The sequence below is a fragment of the Sardina pilchardus genome, chromosome 11 (assembly GCF_963854185.1).
Source record: "Sardina pilchardus chromosome 11, fSarPil1.1, whole genome shotgun sequence".
In the NCBI taxonomy this organism is placed as follows: Eukaryota; Metazoa; Chordata; class Actinopteri; order Clupeiformes; family Clupeidae; genus Sardina; species Sardina pilchardus.
This window is the reverse complement of record NC_085004.1, coordinates 164,213-192,102: the sequence shown is the minus strand read 5'-3', so window position 1 is coordinate 192,102 and position 27,890 is coordinate 164,213. Positions and strand designations below refer to the sequence as shown.

Below are 27,890 nucleotides of genomic sequence, written 5' to 3'. Positions count from 1 at the left end.
TCTGATTCAAGAAGTCTAGTGTCTCGAGGGCCTCGACGGATATTTGTCGATATCATGTGTTGTCCACCGCCAAAGAAATGATCTCTTTAGGAAATCAAATTCAAGATTGCTGAATTATGCCTTTCATCAAATACATGCTCGCAATATCGAGGACGGAAACGCTGACCGATATAACATTAACAGGATTGCAATCTCTGCAATAAACATGCGTTTAGATCGAATCTTGATTCATGTAACGAGATTGATAAACGAGGCAAAAGTTTCGCTGCTGCGAATTTCTGCGTTTTTCTGGGCCTCTCTCATAGTGCAACAAAGAAGTCGGATTAACGGGGGAATGTCGTGTGCTGCATAAGGGTAGGCTATGGGCAGCTCTTTCCTGTGTTGTGTAGTTTCAGAAGGTCAGTGTAGAGGCGTTTAGAAATAAACTGACCTGACAACTGCTTCAAAGTGAGTTTTTAAAAGTCAACACAAGTCAACCTCACAAGTCTCCTCTTTGGAAACGCAACAACTTGCGGTAGAATGGATTAATGCTCAGCAGTTGTAGTCAATGTCGCCCTCTTGTGGCCATATGCGTAACAATGACCCATGTCCTCACCCAGACGTCCATAATAATAACAGTCATGATAACTTGGGTAAGGGGATAAAATCTGTTATTTTGAACTCAACAAACGTTATATTATGTCATACATTAAAAGAGGACATAGAATGGATGAATCGAGTATTGTACTGTGTTCTCTGCTGTTAAAATAGTAGGACAATGTAGTACAAGCCCAATGTTTATGTAGTAGTACAAGCCCAATTACAGTTTTCTCAATTGTTTACACACATTTTCTGGGGCCGGTTGCACAAAGCACCTTAAGTTAAGGTTTTCCCTTAAAATGATTTAAGGCCCCCTTAAGATGAGATCAGTTGCACAAACACCTTTAAGTATTTCAGCAAACAAAGGAAGGTTCTCCGCGCTTCTGCAGTAGTGCGACAATCTGGTGCAATCAGGCCAGGACAGATAGTGTATGAAAAAAGAGGAATGCCGGTGCAACACAGATGTCTTCTTTAGGATTTATTTAAAAGGTGCAAAACATGACTAACGTTTCGACGTTACAAACGTCTTCAGAGTCCCAAGTTAAGTATTCTCCTTAACACTTTTGACAATTGAAAATAAAACTTTCGCTGATATCATTACTCTTCTATCAAATAGGCCGACCAGAATTTGTGTAGTTTATTTAGGCCTAGCTGTGGTAACATACTCAAGTCGCCCTACTCCTAACTGAAGCCTATGATTAGCTTTGGGGGGGGGGGGGCAATATTCTGAGAAAAAAAGTAATTATTATAAAGTCGCAAATTTGCTACATTATACAGTCTGTGTGTAACAATGTAACCAGTCGTTTCTTCCCTGCGTTGTTTTTGCTGACGCTGACACAGCTGATTCTATTATTTTAGCGCCGATGGGAGCGAGGAGACAGGGAGGCTGAGCTGTCGTTCCAAACTCAGGTCATCTAGTAGGCTACACGGGGCAGCAGGAGGTGTCCACTCGAAAAACAATAAACTCACTGCTAAATCAGTCAATCACTTGTCCACTCGTCAATCACACAACTCTCTCGCACGTATACCCTCTTCACACACACACACACACACACACACACACACACACACACACACACACACACACACACACACACAGACACACGCGCGCATACAGACTGAGAAAACAGGGGAAACAGACAGCACAGTCCAACAAGGGGGCTAGCCTACAGCCTCGGCGCTACACAAATGACACACAGCTGGGTTTGAGTCTCCCTCCCCACTCCTCTTCCCAGGGTAATTTTGAGCACACAATAAGGTAACAAAACCCAACAAATACATTATGGTAGGCTATGTATACAATTAGCTAAGAATTCGAGATTAATTCGACCAATTAAACACAAAAACCTTGCCTGGCTTAGCCTAGCCCAGTGGTTCTCAAACTGTGGTACTGGTACCACTGGTGGTACGCGGACTGTCTGTTGTGGTACTCAGGGAGTCTTCAAGATGTTTTATTTAATAAATAATCACTTCAAATGATATAAAATCATATCTAATGAAAAATTGTTTTCTTTCTTGAAAAGAACTAAACAAAACAATGCAAAACAGTAGTACAATGTAAAATATATTATTGGCCTACGCTACTGTATTTTAATGCTGGTCATAATGGTGGTACTTGAACTTGAACTTTATTAAACTAGCCAGCTAGTATTGCTCAGTTCATGTCTATACCAGGATTTACTTGATGAATGCATAAATGTCACCGGCTAGGTGGTTACCTAGATGATTTCTGTTTGGGGATATGAGGGGAGGTGTGTGATTAAGGGGAAGCTAGGCTAGGCTAGGTGGTTACCTAGATGATTTCTGTTTGGGGATATGAGGGGAGGTGTGTGACTAAGGGGAGGCTAGGCTAGGTGGTTAACTAGATGATTTCTGTTTGGGGATATGCGTGTGATTAAGGGGAAGCTAGGCTAGGTGGTTACCTAGATGATTTCTGTTTGGGGATATGAGGGGAGGTGTGCTAAAAGGGAAGCTAGGCTAGGTGGTTAACTAGATGATTTCTGTTTGAGGACGGATGCCTCTCATTCAGCGTTTGTACGTCCTCCCTTGCTCCTCGGGCCTCGATCCTAATTGATCTACATACAGAAAGATAGACTATCCCATTGTTGCCGCCCCATCATCAGTGAGGATCGAGGCCAGAGGAGCGAGGGAGGATGTATAAACACTGAATGAGAGGCACCTGATATGAGGGGAGGTGTGTGATTAAGGGGAAGCTAGGCTAGGTGGTTACCTAGATGATTTCTGTTTGGGGATATGAGGGGAGGTGTGTGATTAAGGGGAAGCTAGGCTAGGCTAGGTGGTTAACTAGATGATTTCTGTTTGGGGATATGAGGGGAGGTGTGTGATTAAGGGGAAGCTAGGCTAGGCTAGGTGGTTAACTAGATGATTTCTGTTTGGGGATATGAGGGGAGGTGTGTGATTAAGGGGAAGCTAGGCTAGGCTAGGTGGTTAACTAGATGATTTTTGTTTGATTTGAAGGTGTGACGGATGGAGGAGCAGGTACAGACGCTGGCCGGGCGGCGACGGTTGCCGTGTGTGCGTGAGCGACTGTGGAAGGCGCCGGCAGGTGGGAATGTGGCGCTGCTGCCATTCCGCTGCCCGCGCTGCGGAGACAACATGCGCTTCCGCAGCCTGAACTCTCTACGCGCCCACCTGCAGCTCACACACACCTTCCCCACTCCACCTGTGTCCAGAGCTCCACCCCTCTCCACACTGCCCCGCCCACAAGAGGATAGTCACGCCCCCCCAGAACTACAGCCCGCCCCCATCATTAGCCCCGCACCCGCACCCTTCACAACAGCAGTAAAGGCCCCTCCCCCTGCCTCCCCATTGGATCACACATCTGGGGGCATGTCTATGGAGGCGGAGCTCCAGGTGCGTCTGTGGGTGGCTCTGAAGAAGGCGGAGCTTCAGCTGCAGTCTGGGCATGCTCAGTACAGCACAGCTCATCAGCGGCCCCTGGTGGTAGAGGAGCAGCACAGCAGGCAGGTCCACTCCGCTGCCATGGTGATCGCATCGCTACGGCAACAGCTGGCCACCTCACAGCACCAGCTGGAGCAGCGAGAGAGGTGTACCCACACACACACACTCGCATAAACACACACACACACACACTCGTATATATCCACACACACACACACACTCGCATATACACACACACACTTGCATATATCCACACACACACACACACACACACTCGCATATACACACACACACACACTCGTATATACACACACACACACTCGCATATACACACACACACACACTTGCATATATCCACACACACACACACTCGCAAATACCCACACACACACACACCTCACAGCACCAGCTGGAGAGGTGTACCCACACACACAAACACACACACTCGCATATACTGTACACACACACACACACACACTATACACACACACACACACACACACTTGCATATACCCACACACACACACTATACACACACACACACTTGCATATACCCATACACACACACTCTCGCATATACACACACCTCACAGTATCAGCTGGAGCAGAGAGAGAGGTGTACCCACACACACACACACTCGTATACACACACACACCTGCATATACACACACACATCTCACCGCACCAGCTGGAGCAGAGAGAGAGGTGTACCCACACACACACACACTCGTATACACACACACACCTGCATATACACACACACATCTCACCGCACCAGCTGGAGCAGAGAGAGAGGTGTACCAGAGACACTTATATATGAGGAGACACTACACTGGAGAAATCGCCCATTGAAATGCATGGGGTAACTACGTATGCAAAGATGGTGGGTGTTTACACCGGTTTGCACATGTCCCGCCTCTTCCAGTGCCGTTGCTCCAATCATTTTGCTGATCCTTGGCGGTCACGCTTTTTGAAAGCTGCGTCGTGAAGAATTGAGCATGCGCAGTCCAAGATTACCAGTAAGAAAAAGGCTTTTTAAGCGTTAATTTGATACAAAACCACCAAACCTTTTCAGCGATTTTAGTCTGATTTTCATCGTGATTTCAAACATGTGATTTTTATGTCCCTTACACCTCGTAACATGGACATCCAGCTCTCTCTCCATTCATTTAGATAGGGCCTGGTCTTGTTCCGGTCAAAGTCGCTGCCCGACCCCATGGCCAATATGGTTGCCGAGTGACGTGACTTGCCTTAAAAGGACTTTGGGTGTACCTACACACACAAACACACACTCGCATATACACACACACACACACTCACACACATACACTCGCACATATACACGAACACACTCACACATATGCATGCGCGCACACACACATACACACACACACACTTGCACATATGCACATACACACACAAATCATGCACACACACACACACACACACACATGCATGCACAGTCGCACACACATGCTCACATACATACATTTCTTTATCTCAGTCCGCCAGTCAAATTTCTTTACAGAAAGGATTCATATATTCTCAGAGATGATACAGCTTTGACATTCAAGGGTACAGAATGCCTAGATCATAGCTGATATGGAACAGAATTTTTTGATAGCCCTGCCGGTCTTAGTCAATGAACAGTCAGGCTGCCAAATATCAATGCCACAAACTTACATGCACTGATCTTTGCAAGAAAATGTGGAAACTATGGCCCTCTACTTCCTCCATACTACTCACCCAGCCCTCTACTACCCCCATACTACCCACCCACCTCTCTACTACCTCCATACTACCCGCCCAACCCCTCTACTACCCCCATTATTACTCACCGACCCTCACCCACCCCTCTACTACCCCCATATTACCCACCTCTACTACCCAACCACCCCTCTACTACATCCCTACTACCCACCCCTCTACTACTAATCCACCCACCCCTCTAGTACTCTCATACCCACCCCTATACTACCCACCAAAAAAAGTCCTAATTACAAAATCTAATTTTTGGCCATTTAACTCCTCTGTTGCGCAACGTCCACATACGTGGACAGTTGCTTTTTAGGGTCTACAAACTCTATTTTACATCCAATTTAATTTCTGAAAACATAGAGTTGTTCAACACACTCTCCTGTACAGCATAATATTTTTTACGTGATTTTGCCTTCTTGAGTACTAGCTTTTTACAGATATGCCTGGAGCATTCAGCATATGGCCATTACTGTCACTCATGTTCAGGGCTGTAGTCTACGTGATACGCAGGTATACGCCGTATAACCACCTAAAAAGTTCATGGATTTGCGTATATCCAGTAAAACATAGGCAAAGATACGTGTCAACAACCTCTGAAATCATTCAATCGCTCTTGAGTAGCTGGAAGAAATCAACGTCAGTTAATGGTTATTCTTTATTTCTTTATTTTTTAACGCTATTGAAAAACACGCAGCATTCGTTAAGCTGAATTTTTCCTTTTCTTGCTCTCCCTCTCTGACATTCACGCGTCTGTCTACACACAAGCAAACACAGCCCCTCCCCTCCGTGCACACCGTGTCTATGGTCTGAAAAAACCTGAAAACCAATGAGATCATCCTTGGAAGCGTTCGCAGTCCCACGGGTGGAAGCATACAATTCTTCCGCAACTTTTGTAGACTATGTGCAACCAAACAGTAGAAGCAAACTCATTGTCCTTGGCCTGCTCTGGTGCGCGCTCAATGGACACCCGCCCTCGACATGCACATTTAATCCATATAAAACATTCACAATCGTGAACGCAAGGACGCACAGAAGACGACTAGCTAAATTACTGCTAAAATACTGTGAAATCCGGTTAGCATCATTAGTAGGCTGCTAGTATGTGGGGAAACTGAACAGTCCAACCTAGAGTAGCCTAAGCTTATAGCCTGCTACTTTGTGTACAATATGTTGAGGCTTCAACCAGACAGCTAAATGTAAGAGGTGGAGTTGTAATATAAATATTAGGCTATCTGCATAAAGTTTGCTGTCATGAATATCAGAAATTTCAATATAATGTATAAATAATTACATAATGTGTGTGTTTCAAAGACAAGCTTTTACATCTTGTTAAAAAATCATTCACATTATATGAAAGGAGAGCCTTAAAAAGCCACACATTGCCTTCTAATCTGTGGGAAACAATGAATACTTTCTGCTGAAATATTTGTGAATGCTATAACTTTAATGTAGGGGGTGAAATGAAAACTCCACTCAAAGGAAAGCAGAGAATAGGCCTCGGCCTATTGAGTAAAAGTCAGTTGTTGCAGGCTATCCGGGTCATTCCGTGTCAAATCAGACAAAATCCAGGAAAATGGTTGCAGCACTTTGCTTCTTCAAAGTTTGTCTACACAATGTTTAGGTTCCATAACTAAAATCTGTAAAATATTTTTGCTCAATTCTATTGTTTTCATTGTCTTTTTGCCCTTGCCTTTTTACACTCTCTAAATGACCTTGTCTTGGAGGCCATGTTAAGGTACTCATATCTTAAAAAGTATCATTCCTAGCCTGACTAAACTTTATAGAATGGAAGACAAGCATGTTCTCAGTAAGATTCAATGATTAAATGTTTGTACCACAGTCTCATTGGTTGTACAGAAGTCCCTAGTTTCTGAAAAAACATGCAAAAAAAAGTGATATTGAGGGTCTCAAAACTTTTTTATTGGGACACACCTGCCATCAATGAGTCTTCTCTATAGAAATATAATCCTTTGTTAATGTTGTCCCAAAATGTGAAGTCTCCAAATCAAATGAATTTGACAATAATAAGGATAAAACAAGGCATGTTTGTATCTTTGTGTCATTTTCATGCAGCTGAAAAGCTATGTGGGGTAGGTAGTAGGATCATGAAAATCTATGTGGAAATAGAAAAGTATATGGACATGTAGTGTGTAAAGTTATAATATTGCATCGAAGCCCCGTTCACAGAATAAATGCATGTAGTTAGAGGTGTTTTGGTAACACCAGAATAAACATTTACAATAAAAAAAAAAGTGAAGTTTGGCACCCCCCTCTGGCAAAACCGTAGCATTTTGCTACTTTTACAAGGCATTAACTCTGGTAGCTATTTGAATGGAATGGAAAGGCTATATTTTACTTCTCGTATTCAAAAAGAAGCAGAAATTCCTAATACCTTGATATTGAAAAGGATAGCAAAAAAGCCACCAACTAATGATAGGCCTATTTTAGATTAATGGTTAAAACATAATTTCAAGTATATAATTCGGTGTATTTGGCATCCTTTTCAATTTCAAGGTATTAGGAATTTCTGCTTCTTTTTGAATACGGGAAGTAAAATACAGTGCTATGTGAATGCACTTGTCAGTGCTGATCGAAGGAAGTATTAGGTGTAACTAGAAAAGCTAATTCCATGGAAGGAATTAGCATTGCATGTAAATGCAAAAAGGTTGCTGACTGTGTAAAACATTGTATTAGGCCTATAGTTAAAAAGACAACTAGGCTACACAGGCTGGTTGGCAAGTCCCTATAGCTGAAATGACTAGCTTGCTAACAAACAAACGTGAAAATGATAGCAATGCAGTTTGTACTAGAAACGACTGTAAGAAGGCTTGAACCTAAATGGTGCAACTAGTAGGCCTATGTCTATCAGGTCGGACTTTACTTAAAACGCTGGGTGAAGATCGGTGTTGTGTAGGCTGCTCTGTCGAGATGGCTAAAAACCCTTGAGTAATCCCTGTTGGCCTTGCAGCCTACCCCGACGTTAAACGTTAGCCTGGAGCAAGTTTGGTTGTCGTTAGCTAAATACAGTGTTTACGTTGACGTTAGGTTAGATTGTCTTAAGCTGTTGATAACGTTACCGAGAGCAAACCGGTTACTGTAAGGATCATAAACAAATCAAGTAAGGAGTAGCCTAATAGGAGACAAGACGATAACGTTGTGGTTTTCAGCAGCTGTGGCATGGTAGAATGTTTTCATAGCTGTTGCAGCTTAATGAGTAGACATAACATTCAGGTTTAGCCTGGTTTAGCACAGCGGTGGCATGGCTTTGGATCAAAGATCATTGATTACTGACAGCCAGTGCTTAATTTGAGCCGGAACAAGCCGGAACAAGATCCGGAACCTCCGACGTTGGATCCGGCAGCTATTCAAGGCTTAATTTGAGATCCGGAACCTCCGACATTGGATCCGGCAGCTATTAAATTAGATCCACCACCTCCATGACCATATCACAATGAAATTCATTCATTAAATAAAAGTTTGTTCGGACCTTTTGGCCGCGGTCAACACTGTCCCCATCTCAAGTGCAGAGTAAGCGGGGTTTTTCGCAGATTAACTTGATTTGCGCAGCAAAAAAAAATATCTCTTTTCCCCTCTACCATCTCCTCACAACTCTTTATTGGCCTTGTCGGCCCACTGCTTAAGCTACCCGGTTCAATCCCATTCCCTACGTGAAATCATGGATTGCCAAAGGACATATCTGCACGGGATCTGAGGAGTAGGAAAATAGAGGCAGGTGTCTATCTATGGATACTGTATGGGCTGTTTTGGACAAATAAGATATATGTGCAAGTAAAATGAAGTCTTAATTATTCTCTGCTGGTACTCTCAATATATTGTTTTATTTGTTAGCCTAATTATTGATTCATTGTGTTGCGTTAACGTGTGTTTGGAGAGTTAACGGGCGAACTTTGAGTGAGTATTGTGTGCTTGTTTGGAGTTCATCCTTTTACTCTGAGCGTTGTCCGTTGTGGTTAAAATAACCTTGGCTAGCTTACTGTCTTGCAGTGTTGGCGAAATAAAGCCTTAAACATGCGAATATGCACTCTGTCTCCGCACTCGGTAACTGGTTGAATTGTAGGCTTGTGCATACCGAATCCTTGTGCGTCGTCGTCCCGCCAACCCTTTATTTATTTAGTTATTTATTTATTTATGAGTCGCCGGATCCACCCATCCTCTGCGTTCCGGCACCTCCCACTTTACAAATTAAGCACTGCTGACAGCTGAGCACTGACTTAACAATTAATCTTTGCCGCCAAAGGGTCTCAATGTAAACTCTATGGGAATTTTAAACGCTTTTATCATAAATATCTCTAAAAGTATAAAGTTCACAAATGTGAACTAGAAAATGTAATTCCATGAAAGGAATTAGGCTACCATTGCATGTAAATGTAAAAAGGTTGCTGTGTAAAACATTGTATTAGTTAAAAAGACAACACACTGTATGACACAATAAGAATAGCCTAGATGAATAACAATAACCCAATTACAGTTCCACTGAAATTACTTGGAAACCCACATTTAAAAAATGATTCATGAAAATGCATTAAAATTGTGGATAGTATTTTGGAAAATAACTCTTCATTTATTAAAATAATAGACTGAAATAAAGTTGCCAACTTCAAACGAGTTGCAAGCGCTGACACTTTGTTTAGTAGCCTAGCCCTAGGCCTACTGAAGTTCACCTACAGTGAAACGAATGATGCTATGCAGCAACAGGTAGGCTGAGGAAATTATATAGCAAATATAACGTTAGCTAGCTTGCTAACAACAAACATGATGGAAATGATGAGAATGATAACAATATAGTTTGTACTGTATAAACGACTGTGAGAAGAAAGCTTAAACCTAAATGGTACAACTGGCATGTCTATCAGGTTGGACGCTGAGTTGACTGGCGTGGCTAGAAGCTAACGTCAAATTTGATTGTCGTTAGCTAAATATTACGTTAGGGTTTGATTGTCTAACTATGGTCTAACTATTAGGTGTTCCCACACAACGTCACCTAGAGCTAACCGGTTACTGTAACAAAGCAAGATAGGAGTGGGCTACTGCAGGAGACAAGACGAAGACGATAACGTTCCCTGGCATGGTATCAACATTAGATTGCTTCTTCTAGTCACTAGTGTTTACTATAGACCTAAAAGACCCTTACAGCCAGAGAGGGTTAAAGCGGAGCAGATGGCTAATGATGGATTCTTTGCTACAGCTGTAGCTTAATGAGCACTACGTAACAATCCATCTCTGCCGCCAAAAGCGTCTAAACGTTAACTCTATGGGATTTTTGAACTCTTTTATCGTATATCTCAAAAAGTATAAAGTTCACAAATGTGAAAAATAATAGAACAAATCTCCGTTTCAAGACCTTTGTAGGAGTGCTTGAATGACGTCAAACGGTTCAGTGGTTCTAGAGCCTTTGATCGTTGATATTGGTCGGAAGATATAATAATAAGAAGAACAGTGATAACAGTACATTGCATTTACATGCAATGTAAAAATACATTGGACAAATCTCTGTTAAAAGACCTTTGTAGGAGGGTTTGAATGACGTCAAACAGTTCAGTGGTTTTAGGGTTATAAATCGTTGATTTTGGTCAAAAGAAGAATAATCCCGATAAGAAAAACAGGGATAACAGTACATTGCATTGACATGCAATGTAATAAATAAATGTTTTCCTTAACACTAGAAGCGCCGTGCCGTTCTGACCCACTTATACCTAGAAGCGCCGCGCCCCGGTCATTTGACCGCTTTGACGACCTACTAGAAACGCCGTGCTGGTGTGAACTACTTCAAGCGCGGCTGAGGCGGTCAAAAGACCGCTGAGTCCTTAGACTGGGAGGCTGTTACTTACACATAATGATAGCTAGATGGCGCTTCGTGCACGAATCAAATCGTTTGGTCATAAATTCAGTTTGCACTAAGCCATGTGTCATTCGTGTCAGACCGTGTTGTTGATAGTCTGTGGTTGTTTCATTATGACATACAGCACGTTTGAGTTATCTGTTCATTTATTATAGTGCATGAAAATGCACTATACTGTTCTTCCAAAGTATTCTTATTACAGTGCATGAAAATGCACTGTACTGTTCTTCCTCGGTCTTCTTCTTCTTCTTCTTATTAAAGTGCATGAAAATGCACTATACTGTTCTTCCAAGTCTTCTTCCGCAACTTCTTATTATTACAGTGCATGAAAATGCACTGTACTGTTCTTCCTATTCTTCTTATTATTACAGTGCATGAAAATGCACTGTACTGTTATTCCAAAACTTCTTATTATTATTCTTCTTCTAACGCACTTAATGGAGCTTCAACCGTTTAACATAGAAACTTCATTCAAACTGCGCTGCGTAGGTCTTACTTAGGCCATCCGGGCTTTGTATTTTTCAACTTTGTAACTTTTATACTTTTTTTAACTATCAATTAATTAAAATGACAATTTCCCCATAGACTTAACATTGTGATTATGACATCATAATAGGGCAATTAGAATCTTCTGCCAGGTGGCCAGGCCAGCTGCAGCAGCTCTCTCTCTCTCTCAGGCTTTAAGCATACATTCTCTATGAAGACTACATATACCTGTTAAACTGTTTCCTCTGTCCACAACTGTTTCAAAATAAAAGTCCTCACTGCAATAATACACTATTAAATCATTTAACCATTGAAACTACTAATCTATTTAACTGTTCAACCATTCCCACTGTCAGTTATCATCAGCCATGCCTCCGGTCAACTACATGAAACCTCCATGTACCTAGCAACCAACATAGCAACCATTAAAATTAAGCGTTTATGACCGTTTCCATAGCAACCAACATCATTATACTGCAGTAACTTCTTGTTTCCTGATAGTGGCCACCATGGATACCCTAGCAACAAATGTTTCAAAATAAAAGTCCTCACTAGCAAGTTAGCTAGTTAGCATGGTTAGCATAGTTAGCATTGTTAGCATAGTTAGCATTTTTAGCATAACTGCTAGAAATGATTAGCTAAGTTAGCTAATCAACCTGGTTAGCATTTTTAGCATAGTTAGCATTGTTAGCATAGTTAGCATTTTTTAGCTTAACTGCAAAAAATCATCACCTAAGTTAGCTAATCAACCTGGTTAGCATTGTTAGCAAATGTAGCATTGTTAGCATAGTTAGCATTTTTAGCATTACTGCTAGAAATCATCGGTTAAGTTAGCTAATCAACCTGGTTAGCATTGTTAGTAAAGTTAGCATTGCTAGCATAATTAGCATTTTTAACGTAACTGCTAGAAATCATTAGCTAAGTTAGCTAATCAACATTTTAACATGAATATAAATCATTAGTTAAGTTAGAATTGGAATGTTTCATCTTTAAACTGTCTACCTTCACACTATCAACACTCTGTAAACTATGCAACCACCATGTTTACCCTAGCTACACCTTAGAAACCATATCTACATTATCTATCTATTTTTGCATTTTCATGCACTGGTAATTCCTTGGAATTGCATTTCTAGTTATTATTAAACTTCTTCTTCTAACGCTCGCAATTCAGCTTCAACCGTTTAACGTAGAAACTTCATTCAAACTTTGTTGCGTAGGTCTTGCTTATGCCATATGTGCTTTGTATTTTTCAACTTTGTAACTTTTATACTTTTTAAACTATTAGTTAAAAACTATCACCATTTCCCCCATAGACTTAACATTGCTCATTATGACATCACGGCAGCAATTAGAATGTTACCCCAGCTGGTCAGCCACCTGGGCACCAACTGTCAGTTTCTCTCAGGCTCCTCTCTGAAGACTACATATTCTGTTCCCCTGTATCCTCTGCGCACAACAGTATCAAAATAAGTCCTCCTAATTCCATCCAACTTTATATCCATTCATCTTCTTCAAACCATTCACTCATCCACCCATTCTAAACAGTCTGCCTATCAACAACATCAATTAGACGCTCTACATTGAACTTTTAAACAATCTACTCTGTCTCAGGCTGGCTCTCTTAAGACTAGCCAGTTAAATTGATTACACCTGTATCTGTATCCACTACTCTCAGTAGAGAGCTGTGTCTCTCCATTCTACAAGAATATAAGGCACATTCCATCCAACATTCTATCCATTCATCTTCTTCAGACCATTCACTCATCCACCCATTAAACTGTCTATCAACATCTATTAAACAATCTGTCTATCAACATCCATTAAACTCTCTGTCTATCAACATTAATTAGACTATCTACATTCAACTTTTAAATTATTTACTGTCTCAGGCTTTAAGAGTACACGCTGGCTCTCTTAAGACTAGCCAGTTAAATTGATTACACCTGTGTCAACTACTCTCAGAGAGCTGTATCAGTGTCTCTCTTAACAAGAATATAAGGCACATTCCATCCAACCTTCTATCCATTCATCTTCTTCAGACCATTCACTCATCCACCCATTAAACTGTCAATCAATATCTATTAAACAATCTGCCTATCAACATCCATTAAACATTCTGTCTATCAACATTAATTAGACTATATACAACTTTTAAAGTATTTACTGTGGGTCCCTCTCAAGCAGTGTTTATATGTCCTCCCTCGCTCCTCGATCCTCAATGATCTACATAAAGAAAGATAGAAGAAGGGCTAGACTATCCCATTGTTGCCGCTCCATCATTCTTTATGTAGATCAGTGAGGAGCGAGAGAGGACGCGTAAACGCTATATATGAGAGGCACCTTCTGTCTCAGGCTTTAAGCATACAATCTCATTAAGACTACAGATCCTGTTTCACTACTTCCTCTGTCCACAACTGTTTCAAAATAAAGGTCCTCACTGCAATAATACACTATTAAATCATTTAACCACTGAAACTACTCAACTATTGAACTGTTCAACCATTCCAACTGTCAGTTATCATCCACTATGCCTCCAGTCAACTACATGAAACCTCCATGTACCTAGCAACCAACATAGCAACCATTAAAATTAAGTGTTTATGACCGTTTCCATAGCAACCAACATGATTATACTGCAGTAACTTCTTGTTTCCTGATAGTGGCCACCATGGATACCCTAGCAACAAATGTTTCAAAATAAAAGTCCTCACTAGCAAGTTAGCTAGTTAGCATGGTTAGCATAGTTAGCATTGTTAGCATTTTTAGCATAACTGCAAAAAATGATAAACTAAGTAAGCTAATCAACCTGGTTAGCATTGTTAGCAAATTTAGCATTGTTAGCATAGTTAGCATTTTTAGCATTACTGCTAGGAATCATCGGTTAAGTTAGCTAATCAACCTGGTTAGCATTTTTAGTAAAGTTAGCATTGCTAGCATAATAAGCATTTTTAGCGTAACTGCTAGAAATCATTAGCTAAGTTAGCTAATCAACATTTTAACATGAATAGAAATCATTAGTTAAGTTAGAACTGGAACGTTTCATCTTTAAACTGTCTACCTTCACACTATCAACTCTCTGTAAACTATGCAACCACCATGTCTACCCTAGCTACACCTTAGTAACCATATCTACATTATCTATCTATTTTTGCATTTTCATGCACTGGTAATTCCTTGGAATTGCATTTCTAGTTCTTCTTCTAACGCACGCAATTCAGCTTCAACCGCTTAACGTAGAAACTCCATTCAAATTTTGTCGCGTAGGTCTTACTTACGCGATGTGGGCAATGTATTTTTCAACTTTGTAACTTTTATACTTTTTAAACTATTAGCTAAAAACTATTACAATTTCCCTCATAGACTTAACATTGCTCATTATGACATCACGGCAGCAATTAGAATCTTACGCCAGGTGGCCAGTCCAGGTGCAGCAGCTCTCTCTCTCTCTCAGGCTCTTGAGACTACATTTTCTGTTCCCCTGTATCAACTGTATCAACATAAGTCTTCCTAATTCCATCCAACTTTCTATCCATTCATCTTCTTCAAACCATTCACTCATCCACCCATTCTAAACAGTCTGCCTATCAACATCAATTAGACGATCTACATTCAACTTTTAAACAATCTACTCTATCTCAGGCTTACACTCTGGCTCTCTTAAGACTAGCCAGTTAAATTGATTACACCTGTATCTGTATCCACTACTCTCAGTAGAGAGCTGTGTCTCTCCACTCTACAAGAATATCAGGCACATTCCATCCAACTTTCTATCCATTCATCTTCTTCAGACCATTCACTCATCCACCCATTAAACTGTCTATCAACATCTATTAAACAATCTGCCTATCAACATCCATTAAACTCTCTGTCTATCAACATTAATTAGACTATCTACATTCAACTTTTAAATGATTTACTCTGTCTCAGGCTTTAAGCACACTCTGGTTCTCTTAAGACTAGCCAGTTAAATTGATTACACCTGTATCAACTACTCTCAGAGAGCTGTATCAGTGTCTCTCTTAACAAGAATATAAGGCACATTCCATCCAACCTTCTATCCATTCATCTTCTTCAGACCATTCACTCATCCACCCATTAAACTGTCAATCAATATCTATTAAACAATCTGCCTATCAACATCCATTAAACATTCTGTCTATCAACATTAATTAGACTATCTACATACAACCTTTAAAGTATTTACTGTGGGTGCCTCTCAAGCAGCGTTTATATGTCCTCCCTCGCTCCTCGATCCTCAATGATCTACATAAAGAAAGATAGAAGAAGGGCTAGACTATCCCATTGTTGCCGCTCCATCATTCTTTATGTAGATCAGTGAGGATCGAGGAGCGAGAGAGGACGCGTAAATGCGATATGAGAGGCACCTTCTGTCTCAGGCTTTAAGCATACAATCTCATTAAGACTACAGATCCTGTTTCACTACTTCCTCTGTCAACAACTGTTTCAAAATAAAGGTCCTCACTGCAATAATACACTATTAAATCATTTAACCATTGTAACTACTCAACTATTGAACTGTTCAACCATTCCAACTGTCAGTTATCAACTATGCTTCCAGTCAACTACACGAAAACTCCATGTACCTAGCAACCAACATAGCAACCATTAAAATTAAGCGTTTATGACTGTTTCCATAGCAACCAACATGATTATACTGCAGTAACTTCTTGTTTCCTGATAGTGGCCACCATGGATACCCTAGCAACAAATGTTTCAAAATAAAAGTCCTCACTAGCAAGTTACCTAGTTAGCATGGTTAGCATAGTTAGCATTGTTAGCATGTTTAGCATAACTGCAAAAAAACATCAACTAAGTTAGCTAATCAACCTGGTTAGCATTGTTAGCAATTTTAGCATTGTTAGCATTTTTTAACATGAATAGTAATCATTAGTTAAGTTAGAACTGGGAATGTTTCAGCTTTAAACTGTCTACCTTCACACTATCAACTCTCTGTAAACTATGCAACCACCATGTTTACCCTAGCTACACCTTAGTAACCATATCTACATAATCTATCTATTTTTGCATTTCATGCACTGGTAATTCCTTGGAATTGCATTTCTAGTTATTATTAAACTTCTTCTTCTAACGCAGCCAATTCAGCTTCAACCGTTTAACGTAGAAACTTCATTCAAACGTTGTTGCGTAGGTCTTGCTTATGCCATGCCTGCTTTGTATTTTTTAACTTTGTAACTTTTATACTTTTTAAACTATTACTTAAAAACTATTACCATTTCCCCCATAGACTTAACATTGCTCATTATGACATCACGGCAGCAATTAGAATCTTACGCCAGGTGGCTGGCCACCTGGGCACCAACTGTCAGTTTCTCTGGCTTTAAGCATACAGTCTCTCAGAAGACTACATATCCTGTTAACTGTTTCCTCTGTCCACAACTGTTTCAAAATAAAAGTCCTCACTGCAATAATACACTATTAAATTATTTAACCATTGAAACTACTCAACTATTGAACTGTTCAACCATTCCAACTGTCAGTTATCATCCACTATGCCTCCAGTCAACTACATGAAACCTCCATGTACCTAGCAACCAACATAGCAACCATTCAAATTAAGTGTTTATGACCGTTTCCATAGCAACCAACATGATTATACTGCAGTAACTTCTTGTTTCTTGATAGTGGCCACCATGGATACCCTAGCAACAAATGTTTCAAAATAAAAGTCCTCACTAGCAAGTTAGCTAGTTAGCGTGGTTAGCATAGTTAGCGCAGTTAGCATTTTTAGCATAACTGCAAAAAATCATCAACTAAGTTAGCTAATCAACCTGGTTAGCATTATTAGCAAATTTAGCATTGTTAGCATAGTTAGCATTTTTAGCATTACTGCTAGAAATCATCGGTTAAGTTACCTAATCAACCTGGTTAGCATTGTTAGTAAAGTTATCATTGCTAGCATAATTAGCATTTTTAACGTAACTGCTAGAAATCATTACCTAAGTTAGCTAATCAACATTTTAACATCAATAGAAATCATTAGTTAAGTTAGAGCTGGAATGTTTCATCTTTAAACTGTCTACCTTCACACTATCAACTCTCTGTAAACTATGCAACCACCATGTTTACCCTAGCTACACCTTAGCAACAATATCTACATTATCTATCTATTTTTGCATTTTCATGCACTGGTAATTCCTTGGAATTGCATTTCTAGTTCTTCTTCTAACGCACGCAATTCAGCTTGAACCGTTTAACGTAGAAACTTCATTCAAACGTTGTTGCGTAGGTCTTGCTTATGCCATGTGTGCTTTGTATTTTTCAACTTTGTAACTTTTATACTTTTTAAACTATTTGTTAAAAACTATTACAATTTCCCCCATAGACTTAACATTGCTCATTATGACATCACGGCAGCAATTAGAATCTTACGCCAGGTGGCCGGCCACCTGGGCACCAACTGTCAGTTTCTCTGGCTTTAAGCATACAGTCTCTCAGAAGACAACAGGATGTTAACTGTTTCCTCTGTCCACAACTGTTTCAAAATAAAAGTCCTCACTGCAATAATACACTATTAAATCATTTAACCATTGAAACTACTCAACTATTGAACTGTTCAACCATTCCAACTGTCAGTTATCATCCACTATGCCTCCAGTCAACTACATGAAACCTCCATGTACCTAGCAACCAACATAGCAACCATTAAAATTAAGTGTTTATGACCGTTTCCATAGCAACCAACATGATTATACTGCAGTAACTTCTTGTTTATTGATAGTGGCCACCATGGATACCCTAGCAACGAATGTTTCAAAATAAAAGTCCTCACTAGCAAGTTAGCTAGTTAGCATGGTTAGCATAGTTAGCATTGTTAGCATAGTTAGCATTTTTAGCATAACTGCAAAAAAGCATCAACTAAGTTAGCTAATCAACCTGGTTAGCATTATTAGCAAATTTAGCATTGTTAGCATAGTTAGCATTTTTAGCATTACTGCTAGAAATCATCGGTTAAGTTAGCTAATCAACCTGGTTAGCATTGTTAGTAAAGTTAGCATTGCTAGCATAATTAGCATTTTTAGCGTAACTGCTAGAAATCATTACCTAAGTTAGCTAATCAACATTTTAACATGGATAGAAATCATTAGTTAAGTTAGAGCTGGAATGTTTCATCTTTAAGCCGTCTACCTTCACACTATCAACTCTCTGTAAACTATGCAACCACCATGTTTACCCTAGCTACACCTTAGTAACCATATCTACATTATCTATCTATTTTTGCATTTTCATGCACTGGTAATTCCTTGGAATTGCATTTCTAGTTATTATTCTTCTTCTAACGCACGCAATTCAGCTTCAACCATTTAACGTAGAAACTTCATTCAAACGTTGTTGCGTAGGTCTTGCTTATGCCATGCCTGCTTTGTATTTTTCAACTTTGTAACTTTTATACTTTTTAAACTATTAGTTAAAAACTATTACAATTCCCCCCATAGACTTAACATTGCTCATTATGACATCACTGCAGCAATTAGAATCTTAGGCCAGGTGGCCGGCCACCTGGGCACCAACTGTCAGTTTCTCTGGCTTTAAGCATACAGTCTCTCAGAAGACTACATATCCTGTTAACTGTTTCCTCTGTCCACAACTGTTTCAAAATAAAAGTCCTCACTGCAATAATACACTATTAAATCATTTAACCATTGAAACTACTCAACTATTGAACTGTTCAACCATTCCAACTGTCAGTTATCATCCACTATGCCTCCAGTCAACTACATGAAACCTCCATGTACCTAGCAACCAACATAGCAACCATTAAAATTAAGCGTTTATGACCGTTTCCATAGCAACCAACATGATTATACTGCAGTAACTTCTTGTTTCCTGATAGTGGCCACCATGGATACCCTAGAAACAAATGTTTCAAAATAAAAGTCCTCACTAGCAAGTTAGCTAGTTAGCATGGTTAGCATAGTTAGCATTGTTAGCATAGTTAGCATTTTTAGCATAACTGCAAAAAATCATCAACTAAGTTAGCTAATCAACCTGGTTAGCATTGTTAGCAAATTTAGCATTGTTAGCATAGTTAGCATTTTTAGCATTGCTGCTAGAAATCATTGGTTAAGTTAGCTAATCAACCTGGTTAGCATTGTTAGTAAAGTTAGCATTGCTAGCATAATTAGCATTTTTAGCGTAACTGCTAGAAATCATTAGCGAAGTTAGCTAATCAACATTTTAACATGAATAGAAATCATTAGTTAAGTTAGAACTGGAATGTTTCATCTTTCAACAGTCTACCTTCACACTATCAACTCTCTGTAAACTATGCAACCACCATGTTTACCCTAGCTACACCTTAGTAACCATATCTACATTATCTATCTTTTTCTGCATTTTCATGCACTGGTAATTCCTTGGAATTGCATTTCTAGTTCTTCTTCTAACGCACGCAATTCAGCTTCAACCGCTTAACGTAGAAACTCCATTCAAACTATGTCGCGTAGGTCTTACTTACGCGATGTGTGCTTTGTATTTTTCAACTTTGTAACTTTTATACTTTTTAAACTATTAGTTAAAAACTATTACAATTTCCCCCATAGACTTAACATTGCTCATTATGACATCACGGCAGCAATTAGAATGTTACGCCAGGTGGCCAGTCCAGGTGCAGCAGCTCTCTCTCTCTCTCAGGCTCTTGAGACTACATTTTCTGTTCCCCTGTATCAACTGTATCAACATAAGTCTTCCTAATTCCATCCAACTTTCTATCCATTCATCTTCTTCAAACCATTCACTCATCCACCCATTCTAAACAGTCTGCCTATCAACATCAATTAGACGATCTACATTCAACTTTTAAACAATCTACTCTGTCTCAGGCTTACACTCTGGCTCTCTTAAGACTAGCCAGTTAAATTGATTACACCTGTATCTGTATCCACTACTCTCAGTAGAGAGCTGTGACTCTCCATTCTACAAGAATATAAGGCACATTCCATCCAACTTTCTATCCATTCATCTTCTTCAGACCATTCACTCATCCACCCATTAAACTGTCTATCAACATCTATTAAACAATCTGCCTATCAACATCCATTAAACTCTCTGTCTATCAACATTAATTAGACTATCTACATTCAACTTTTAAATTATTTACTCTGTCTCAGGCTTTAAGCATACACTCTGGCTCTCTTAAGACTAGCCAGTTAAATTGATTACACCTGTATCAACTACTCTCAGAGAGCTGTATCAGTGTCTCTCTTAACAAGAATATAAGGCACATTCCATCCAACCTTCTATCCATTCATCTTCTTCAGACCATTCACTCATCTACCCATTAAACTGTCAATCAATATCTATTAAACAATCTGCCTATCAACATCCATTAAACATTCTGTCTATCAACATTAATTAGACTATCTACATACAACTTTTAAAGTATTTACTGTGGGTGCCTCTCAAGCAGCGTTTATATGTCCTCCCTCGCTCCTCAATGATCTACATAAAGAAAGATAGAAGAAGGGCTAGACTATCCCATTGTTGCCGCTCCATCATTCTTTATGTAGATCAGTGAGGATCGAGGAGCGAGAGAGGACGCGTAAACGCTATATGAGAGGCACCTTCTGTCTCAGGCTTTAAAGGTCCCAGAGAATGGAAATAATTTTTTTCTTGGTTTTCATGAATTATGAGAGGTTGTGCATAAACAAAGAGCTATCATGAACATGAGGCATGGTTGTGCCCTCCTTCATATGGAAATCTTGAACTTAGAAATAGACACTAAAAAACGCAAAGCCATTGAAGTTCAATTGGGGTTGCCAAAGAGGGCGCCATTTAGTCAAACAGACCATTTCAATACCCAGCCTAAATATATGGTTTTAATTAGTCTTGTAAAATTGCAATTGAGTTTATTTTTTTAAATCAAAGTTGAATATATACTATTTTAACATCAGAGAACACAGTGCAATACTCAATTCATCCATTCTCTGGGACCTTTAAGCATACAATCTCATTAAGACTACAGATCCTGTTTCACTACTTCCTCTGTCCACAACTGTTTCAAAATAAAGGTCCTCACTGCAATAATACACTATTAAATCATTTGACCATTGTAACTACTCAACTATTTAAAGGTTGGGTACGGAATTAGCAAAACGGACGGCAGAGTTTGAACATATACAACCTCAAGTCCCGCCCTCCATGCACGAGCGACAATTCAAATGCGCAGCGCGAGAGCGAGCCAGGCTAAATGAAATGCCATCCTGGCGTCTACAGCACTATGAGCTCTAGTCTCCATACAATCACTCACATCAACTTCCCCAATTACATTCTTTAGGCTATTCACCTCCAAAGGGTTGTAGTACATATGGTTCAGTAGCCATAGGTGTGTATATTTGAACAGAATCTGGTTTGTTCTTACCAGGGCGATTATATCCTGAAATATCCGAGTTTAGTGCTGCCCCGTTGGTTCGCCTATTCCACCGTAGCTCCAAGCTGTTAAGTTTCGATTTCATGTTTACAGCACTCTTCGTGTCATGGTAAAATGTAATTTTTGCTACATAGCTTATTTATTGCGTGGGTGATTGAGTTTCCGTAGGTATCCGCTGCCTTAGTTAGTTTGTATAGAAATGAAGTGACACAACAAGAGGGGAACATGGACGTGCAGCAGCAGGCAGTTGGTTTCGTTTCAGCACTGACTCGCGGTCACCAGCTTTCGAAAGGGTCGCGCGCGGTGGGGAGGGGGAGTAGGAAGAGGAGTAAGACGTTAGATTGACGATCGAGCTGTGAAATGATGGTATGGGGTGAGGAATTCTATTGGCTGGAGTTTTTCGAGCCCTGCCCGTTCCGCAGATGATTGACGTGTTTAATTTCCATTTCAGTGCTTCCAACTTAGTGGCTATAAGTGGGTTAGGAATAGGATTTCAAGTGATTTTGCAAAAATGGCCAAAAAAGCTCATTCCATACCCTACCTTTAACTGTTCAACCATTCCAACTGTCAGTCATCAACTATGCTTCCAGTCAACTACACGAAAACTCCATGTACCTAGCAACCAACATAGCAACCATTAAAATTAAGCGTTTATGACCGTTTCCATAGCAACCAACATGATTATAGCCTACTGCAGTAACTTCTTGTTTCCTGAAAGTGGCCACCATGGATACCCTAGCAACAAATGTTTCAAAATAAAAGTCCTCACTAGCAAGTTAGCTAGTTAGCATGGTTAACATTGTTAGCATTGTTAGCATAGTTAGCATTTCTAACATTATTTCTAGAAATCATCAGTTGAGTTAGCTAATCAACCTGGTTAGCATTGTTAGCAATTTTAGCATTGTTAGCATAGTTAGCATTTTTAGCATTATTTCTAGAAATCATCAGTTAAGTTAGCTAATCAACCTGGTTAGCATTGTTAGTTTAAGTTAGCATTGCTAGCATAGTTAGCATTTTTAGCATAACTGCTAGAAATCATTAGCTAAGTTAGCTAATCAACCTGGTTAGCACTGTGAGCATAGTTAGCATAGTTAAAATTTTTACCATTACTGCATGAAATCAGTAGCTAAGTTAACCAATCAACCTGGTTATCATTGTTACCATAGTTAACATTTTAACATGAATAGTAATCATTAGTTAAGTTAGAACTGGGAATGTTTCAGCTTTAAACTGTCTACCTTCACACTATCAACTCTCTGTAAACTATGCAACCACCATGTTTACCCTAGCTACACCTTAGTAACCATATCTATTTTTGCATTTCATGCACTGGTAATTCCTTGGAATTGCATTTCTAGTTTGTGTTGATTTGTGTTGTTTGAGGTAAAAACTCTGGAAGAGTTCTTGAACAAACCTTAAGCAAACTTGACTTTAAACTTTTTCATAGTATTTAATTTTTTATATTTAGTTTTTACATTTTGTATGCTACTTAGAAATGTTATTTATAGGCTATTTTAAAACGGAGGCATGCATTCTGTGATTAGGAGCCTGACCTGACGGGAGGGGAAGGATGAAAAATGTTGACCTAACACTGGTGCTGTTGGATCTCGAGATCACCGGCCCGCAGTTCGGGTTTGGCCAGATAATCTAAGCTCTAAAATGAATGGGTGGCTAGTTCTAATTCACTCCCCAAATTCACTTCTATTCATATGGTAATATGTTCGCGCCGCCAAAAATGATCGGACCTGGAACAAAGAGCCTAGTCTGGTTTCAATTACACAGTAGCCAGGATTTCATGCCGCATTTTCCTGGCTACCGCGGCTACTTTCTAAAACAATCTTCATTCATTTAGGGAGAAGCATCTTGTAGGGTCTAGCTACCTCGGAGGGAGGGAGATAGAGAGAGCAGCTATGCTGAGCAGGCATAGGCACGAGAAGTAGCCTAATTAAAAATGATGAGTGAAAGATGTTCTCCGTTTTGCGAATGTGTAGACTATGTTTGCGATGTCTGCTGAAAAAAAGCTATAGGCCTATTGTTTCTACAATTTAAGCTAACCTCTATGTGAATTCGTGATTCAGCATTGAGACACATTTTAACAGTTTGTTGGGGCAGAGCTCCACTGGTTAGAGCTTCAGCCCCAAAACCCAATGGTTGCTGGTTCGATCCCCAACATGTTTATGGCTGAAGTTCTTTTGAGCAAGGCATCAATAAAGTATATTCTATTCTATTATTTTCTATTCACACAACTACACGCACGCTGGTGAATTCGAACATTCTGAAACGCGCATATGCGCATTCTTCCACGAGTTGCCTAAACAGCCAGCCTACAGCCTATGCAGGGGCAGAGAGAGGGGGTGGGAGTGGGGAGGCAGTTGTCCTCAATGCCGCAGTGATGTCTGTGGCCTAAGTGAACTGGTTAGACGAGTGAATGGGGGAGGGGGAATGATCGGTTTCAAATAGGCTATGTTTCCAATGGATAGTGTGTTATGTATAGACCCCAAAGCCATTTGCTTTGAGAATAACGGCTGGCTAGCTGGCTCAGCCAAAACCTAAATGCTGCTGCAGTCGCTTTAGTTGCCACTTCATGTCTACAGATGTCTATATTGTACTAGATCTCAACACACAATGTTATTGTATTGTTTTGGACAAAGTTCTGCACGTTTCACTTCAATGTAGACTGCATGCGTTGTGAACAGCGCAGCAATCTCTGGAAACGGTGGAAGTCGCAGTAATATCGCGTTCAATGCTGTAAAGCCGTCTATTCCAGAATATTTGGTTCATATCATCAATCTTTGGTTTTGGTGTTTGTGCAACCGGGCCCTGAAGATTTAACAAAAGTCTGAGTAGCCCTACGTAGGAATTAGGAAAGTATGCAAAGCGAGATCAAAATTAGGCTACCTTTTTTGCTTCTTTCCCCCATGTCATCTCAGCGCGAGAAAAAAACATCTTGGAGAACTTGCACTTTTAATTGGTCGTCAACTCACTGTGAGTCCTGTGTATCGTAGCAACGAGCACAATACTGATGTGTGGTGCATCCAGTTGGAAAATCTCATGTAGGCCTAGTTTCTAGGCTATCGTTTATTTTTCGCGTGTGTCTCTATGATATAATTATTTTTAGATGCAGAAAGTCTAACTGGCTTAGCCAAAGTTTGTTAGATGGCGGCTCAATTTGGCTTAGAAAATTATTGGCTGGCGAAATTATTTTTCGTTAATGGTAAACAGTATTGTGATACATCCGTTTATTTCAGATAGTTTGTTATTAAAAACCATTAACAAAAAATAATTGTTCGTCGACGTTGAAAGACGGACAGTGAATTCAGTCAATATAAGCTACAACATTTTGCTCGTGCCGAGATGTGAACCCGGGACTACTGCGTATTAGTCGAGGGTGTTAACGTTGCACCACTTAACGTTTCCTACTTTATACTGGAAATGGGTGTTTGACGCGACGTAACTCAGTCAGTCCAGCAAATATGTAAGAAAATGCTTATACATTAGTCTGAGCTAAGATAGCCTACAAATAGAAGATAAGATATACAACTATGAATGTACGTAGGCATACACGTCTTACGTACATAAATAGGCTACGACGAATTTCAGCTGAAAATATTTTTTACACACGTAGGCCTGTCGCAATGTTTTCAAAACAAACTTGCATTTCATCACTGTAAATCGCCTCCATAGACTATGCCATGTAAATGAAAAATAGTTATTAAAATAAATCACATATATAATACATATTGCACATATATAAACTATATGTTTCATGGTAAAACATTATTCTCATGCCCGACTGACTGGAAACCCTTGCGACATCTGCTGTGAGAAAAGAGAATAGCAGCCTGGACAAACATGGCCGAATGTGAGACAACATAGTGAGCTCTAATTAGCTTGTACCGGTGTGCTTTTGATCATGTAAAAATTCTGGGTGATAAAACACGCGTATTTAGGAAAAGTCGTGAACGTTTTTTTTGTAATCACTGCGGTCAAAAGACCGCAGCCCGGCATTTGTAGGTATATTTAGGTCAAACCTACACGGCGCTTCTAGTAATACACGTCAGCGGTCAAATGACCGGCGCTTGGCGCTTCTAGTGTTAAAGTACAGGGGTCATAAGTATTAGAACGCCCATGTTAAATTCCCATGGAGGACTTTTATTTTTATTTTTAAAGGCCAGTTATTTCATGGATCCAGGATACTATGCACCCTGATAAAGTCCCCTTGGCCTTTGGAATTAAAATAACCCCACATCAACACTATACCTTCACCATACTAAGAGTTTGCCATGCTTTATGTCAGTTATTAGCTGTTAGCTAATTAGCTGTTTTGAATTGCATTGAACCCAATGAGAATGAAATGACCCTGTCTATTTTGTTGCTGCCATGTTGTTTCTCTCTCTAACTGTCTGGTATGTTGTATGTGTATGAGTGTGTGTATGTCTCTGTTGAGTGTGTGCGTGTGTATGTCTGTTGGCTGTGTGTGTGCGTGTGTGTGTGTGTCCTACAGTGAGGTGTTGGGGATGCAGAGCTGGCTGGCGTTAGCTGCTCAGCACGAGCTGCGTTGTAAGGAGACGCTGAGGAGCTTCATAGAGACTCTTCTGCAGCGCCTCCATGTGGCCGAGAGCAGCAACAACAGGAGACACTGAGGAGCTTCATAGAGACTCTTCTGCAGCGCCCCCATGTGGCCGAGAGCAGCAACAACAGGAGACCATAGCGCCCCCATGTGGCCGAGAGCAGCAACAACAGGAGATTATAGCGCCCCCATGTGGCCGAGAGCAGCAACAACAGGAGATTATAGCGCCCCCATGTGGCCGAGAGCAGCAACAACAGGAGACTATAGCGCCCCCATGTGGCTGAGAGCAGCACTAACAGGCAGAAAATTAAGATTTTTACATCATTGAAAGCAGTCAGTCCAGCATTGAAATCCGTATTTCTCCCATCTCAAGGCAAACTGAGGGAATGATGTACGACCATTCAAAAACATGACTGGTTTTCTAAAGATACAAAACTTAATGCTAATCGGTGAAGTGTCCCTTTAACACCCAAATAGATTGAAAATGGTTGTAATCGTTTGTGCTTCGTTTGTGCACGATTGTGCAGACAAAATAAACATTTGTGCACTCTTGTTTTTCAAGTTATTAGCGTTATTTGCTGGCGAGTGATGTCACCCAGCACCCCATTAACACCCAAAAGGCTAAAGAATGGTCGAAATCGTTTGTGCTTAATTTGTGCATGCAAAAATGTACATTTGTGCACAAACCATTTCAAGGATATTAAACTTTAACTTGGTTAGTGACCTGAGGGGTATTTCACAAAACCTAGATAAGGGATTAAGACAGGATTTTTTGGTTATCCTGGATATTTTTACCCTTGACTTGGTTTCACAATAGAGATGCTACATGGGAATTTATTCTCTGCAACTAACAGCCAGGCTTAGTTAATTCTGCTCTGTTATTGGTTCATTGAGCCGTCACTGTCATTCCGCGCAAGGGGATGAGTGCTTTCATAGACCTCTGAAGTTCGCCTACAACCAGTAGTAAGTAAGTAAGTAAGTAAGTAAGTAAGTAAGGTTTATTTATAGAGCACATTTAACCACAGCTCACACTGTACAAAGTGCATAAGCTAACAAATAATAAAATAGGATAAGATAGAATAGATAAATATACAGAAAGATGAAATCAAAAGACAACACTTAATTACAGACATAACAGGGTAGATAATTAACACACAGGGAAGGCCAATGCCTGGATTTGCCTTGCCTTGATTATTACGCCAGGTGAGAGTGTAGTTCCATGTCAAATCAGCCTAGAAAAACGCCAGGTTTCATTTTCAGTTGGTCTTATTGCACTTTCTGACTTGAGAGGAGACATGTTTTA

General features: G+C 40.0%; 1 protein-coding gene across 2 annotated transcripts; it reads left to right on the top strand.

The window, feature by feature from the left end:
- Nucleotides 1–5: 5 nt before the first annotated feature.
- Nucleotides 6–27,756, top strand: znf365 (zinc finger protein 365). Of its 2 annotated transcripts, none has more exons than XM_062549216.1 (3): nucleotides 6–354; nucleotides 3,058–3,647; nucleotides 26,522–27,756. In XM_062549216.1, exons 2-3 carry the CDS (start codon nucleotides 3,067–3,069, stop codon nucleotides 26,658–26,660), a joined length of 720 nt encoding a protein of 239 aa, XP_062405200.1. In that variant the 5' UTR covers nucleotides 6–354; nucleotides 3,058–3,066; the 3' UTR covers nucleotides 26,661–27,756. The 2 variants fall into 2 exon arrangements, with proteins under 2 accessions (XP_062405200.1, XP_062405201.1); XM_062549217.1 differs by having other exon boundaries at nucleotides 6–632.
- Nucleotides 27,757–27,890: the final 134 nt, after the last annotated feature.

Excerpts from the sequence above, each read along its gene's own strand:
- znf365 (XM_062549216.1), top strand. The coding sequence starts at position 3,067 with ATGGAGGAGCAGGTACAGACGCTGGCCGGGCGGCGACGGTTGCCGTGT. Across the intron at positions 3,648-26,521 it reads CAGCTGGAGCAGCGAGAGAG|TGAGGTGTTGGGGATGCAGA; the intron begins GTGTACCCACAC and ends TGTGTCCTACAG.